This window comes from Myotis brandtii, unplaced genomic scaffold, assembly GCF_000412655.1.
Source record: "Myotis brandtii unplaced genomic scaffold, ASM41265v1 scaffold1186, whole genome shotgun sequence".
NCBI classification, from domain to species: Eukaryota; Metazoa; Chordata; class Mammalia; order Chiroptera; family Vespertilionidae; genus Myotis; species Myotis brandtii.
The window spans coordinates 263,768-267,991 of record NW_005354120.1 but is presented as its reverse complement, the minus strand read 5'-3'; the positions used below and the strand labels follow the sequence as shown (position 1 = coordinate 267,991).

The window sequence follows — 4,224 nt, the reverse complement described above, 5'->3', positions numbered from 1 at the left end:
CAGCCCCGCCACCATGGCTTTGTCCAGAAGGACATCCGCAAGGTCTCCAGGTCTTATTATCATATTACACTTTTATTAGTATAGATCAGCGGTTCTCAACCTGTGGGTCGCGACCCCTTTTGCGGTCGAACGACATTTTCACAGGGGTCACCTAATACCATCCTGCGTATCAGATATTTACATTATGATTGATAACAGTAGTTACATTACAGTTATGAAGTAGCAAAGAAAATAATTTTATTGTTGGTTCACAACATGAGGAACTGTATTTAAAGGGCCAGAAGGCTGAGAACCACTGGTACAGATGAAAAAGAATTATAATAAACACTCCAATTTGCAACCAGAATGATCTTTAAAAACAAATCTAATCATATTATTCCCCTGCTTAAAACATGTCAATGACTTCCAACATACTTAAAATAAAGAGTTAGGATCTTTCATAATCTGGAAAAATCAACTCACCAACATCTTCAACATATTTCAGCCACATGGGCCCTTTTCAAGTTCCTCAAATGCTCTATGCTCCTCACATAAAAATATTCCAACATGCTGCTCCTTCTTCCTAGAACACCCCCTCCCACACCCATGACCACTACCTTTTCAGATACCAAAATTATTTCCTTAGGAAAGAATTCTGTGAACATTCCCAACCCATATGTAGATTTCATAGCTCCCTATGCTTAGCCTGTAGAGTCCTTATCACAAGTATAATTAATTAATTATCTGTTGGATGTTTGTCTTCCCCAAATAGATTGGAAACTATAAAAGCTGCATCTTGCCTGTCTTGTTCAATGCTATATCCCAGCAACTGGCCCCAACAACTAGCACAGAGTAGATTTCAATTTGTTGAAATAATGAATAAATATGTACTGAGTTATATACTATGCCATTTTAAGTCCTAAACAAAGGGTCACAGTCCTTGCCATTAAATAAATACCCCAGATGAATATAAATATCTAAGTAAAAATGCTTGTTACTTCATCCAAGCAAAGATTTATACATGTATCCATGCAGGTACTAAGGTATTTATCATTTACTCAATGTCAAGAGATCACTAAACTGATTCAGGAGGGCTCAGTTACCCCATTCCATAAAAATCTAAGTTCCTGCTCCCACCTGCCTGGTAAATAGAAGGCACTGAATAATCTTTGTTGAATGATTCCAAGAGTGCAGAATTAGCCATGAAGTCTTTAATTGCATGCTTTGGAAATAAAAAACCTAGCATTTCTACTGATGTATGAGTATAAAATAAGTAATATTCCCACTTAACAAAAGAGACAAAGGGTGTATGCCAATTATAACTCAAAAAAACTGAAAGAAAAAAAAAAAGGACAAAGGAAATAATGGTCAAACCTATTTTCCCACCATCAAATTAGTATTTTTTAAAGGATTTCTTGACCTGTTCAAAGCTAGGATAAATTACACACTGTTGGTTACTGGTGACAGAATCCTCCCCCTGCTCTTTCTTCTAGGAATAAAATCTCCAAAATGATAACAGTTTGATAACAGTTAAGGATACAGAATAAAGTTATTTTACAGAATACAGCGAGACTGATGGTCACAGTTTCCCTCAGTTAATGATTGTACAATGAAGCTCTAAGACATGATGTACAAGCTTACTTATAATCATATGGGTGAGTCCAGTAAATGTCAAAACAGATAATTTCAAATAATCAATATCCTCGGTACTCAGAGACCCATTAGCTTCCTGTTTTAAATGCTTTAAAAAAATAAAATACATATCCTTTATAGAAACTTCAAAAACATAAAAAAGTATAAGGAAAATACCCATAACCCACAGCTTCCTTTCAGGCACATCCTCCTAGTCTTTAAAATGTGCTTTTAATAAGACCATCAAGATTTTCATTCAGGATTTGAAAAAAGTCATCTCACCATTCTAAACAGTGTTAAATAATCAACACAATCTGTCCAGTGGACAGAATGAACTTTTAAATGTAAATATATAAAACTAGAGGCCTGGTGCACAAATTTGTGCACCAGTGGGGTCCCTCGGCCTGGCCTGTAGGATCAGGCCCAAACCGGATCTACGACATCCCCCTAGGGGTCCCAGATTGTGAGAGGGTGCAGGCCAGGCCGAAGGACCCCATGGGTGCACTACTGGGGCCAGGGAGGGATGCAGGAGGTTGGCCAACCAGCGAGGGGCCACAGGAGGGCTCCAGGGCATGTCCAGACCATCTTGCTCAGTCCTGATCAGCTGGACCCCAGCAGCAAGCTAACCTACCAGTCCAAGCGTCTGCCCCCTGGTGGTCAGTGCACATAATAGCAACTTGTAGACTGGACACAGCATATTAAACTTTTATTATATAGGATCACACCCTCCCCCCAGTTCAAAACCTTTCAGTGGTTTCCCATCACACTTGGAGTAAAACCCAAACTCCTTGGCCTGGCTTACAAAACCCTCCATGATTTAATCTCTACCTACCTCTCTGATTTCACATTCTATGGGTCTGTGCTCCAGCCTTCTTGCAAATCCTTAAACCTCACAATCGAATTCTCACCTGAGACCCTTCTCACTGTTTCCCTTTGCCTGAAATAATGTTCTCACTCCCTCACTTCACTAGGGCACTTGCTCAGACATATCTCCTCAGAAAAGCCCTGACACCTCATCTAAAATAGTCTCTTTTCCTCCCAGTTACCTGCTTTAATCTTCCATCACTTCCCAAAATATTTATGTCACTTGTGTATTATTTATATCTCATGGAACTGGACTATAAGTTTCATAAGAACAGGGCTTTGTCTTGTTCACCACCTAGAACACACTAGGCGCTCAGGAAACATTTAAGTGAATAAATATATGAACAATTTTGAGGGGAAACTGTTTGACTAAGTACTTACGTGGTTGATCTGCGTAAGTTCTCAGAGGCACTACAGAAACTCCCTGTAGGCCGTGAGGTATTCGACTGAAATGGCCTCTCTGGAAGAAAAAAAGAAAATGTCCCTATTATGTAAGCAAAGAACTACTGAAGGTCGATGAAAAATAATGATTTCGAGCAAACGTATTTATTAATGTATCTTCCATTGCCACCCAGCGGTTACTTATCAATTTCTCCTCTTTGATAATAGCAATTATTTAAAGTTCTCAGCCTCAGCTTACCACATTATCTTTGTATTGTCAATATTCAAACAGCTCATGTTTAGCCTAATAAAAAATGTTACTCAAGTGTTACTTTTTACTAAAGTTTCAGAAAGCATGGCTCATTTACGCCAGGGACCATTTTCAGGTGAATATTAAAGTTCTTAAAGTTCTAATCCCAGTATCTGAATAATCTACGTGATGGCAATCCTTTTGCTTGTAATTATTGCTTCCTAACTCAAATCTACCATGTACCACCTATGGAGATGTTCCTGAATCGTCAGCTAAAAACAGAAAGTTAGATGCGGTGATTTCGGAAAACGTATTAAGTAACGCATTCGCATTCAAGAGCTCCTGCAGTTTTACAAACTTCACCATCATCTCCACAACCATCTCTAAACAGGGATGGCTACTGTTTCCTAGAAACAGTGAAGCGCCAAGAAACAAACCCAATACCTCCCAGCACAGCCGGCAAACTGCGGCAGTGCCGAAACCTACACGAACCTCGTGATGTTCCCTATTCCGAGGCCATTCTCGCACCTGTGGTCAGGAAGGCAGCCCAGAGGGCAGCCTAGATGTCAGCCGGGCCCTGGCCCCCACTGAGTGTCTGACTCTCAGCGTGTTAACGTTCGGGGAACACAGGCTACTCCCAGGGTCTCCATCAATACAGCACTCAGCCACGACCCCACACATACACAATCTGGCTGTGCTGGGCATGAGGATGAGAAGGGAAAGCTGTCGCGGCGACAACCTGCTGCAATTAAGAATACGCCCCTAGACGGCAAAGAACATGAATTCGCTTAAAGCTGCAAGCACGAAGAGACTTCGGAGGCATTCCTGGGGTACCCCAAGTCGGACTGGCGCCCAGGTAACCTGACCACTGCGGAGAGCTGGGCCACCGGGAGCCGAGGTTAGGGAAGGGTAGGAGATGGGAAGGGCCAGACCGACCGACCGTAAGGCACAAGGGCACGTTCCGCTTCCTCCTCCAAGGTGCAGAGGCCTTTGTGCAACCGTATGCCCCACGGCCCTGGCCTGGGAGCGGAGAGCCTGTGACTGCGGACTGTCCGACAGCCGGCCGGGCCTTGGCCTCCGGGGGAGGGGGTGGGGCCGCCGGGACAGAACCAGTTCAG

The 4,224-nt window shown here is 42.5% G+C and overlaps 1 protein-coding gene across 1 annotated transcript in view; it reads right to left on the bottom strand.

Moving 5' to 3' along the window:
• The window catches only part of DLD (dihydrolipoamide dehydrogenase), a 35,075-nt gene that overhangs the window by 30,444 nt on the left and 407 nt on the right, over positions 1–4,224 (bottom strand). Inside the window, exon 2 of the mRNA XM_014530869.1 lies at positions 2,857–2,935. Coding sequence (XP_014386355.1) covers positions 2,857–2,935 — 79 coding nt within the window. The remainder of the gene's footprint in view (positions 1–2,856; positions 2,936–4,224) is intronic.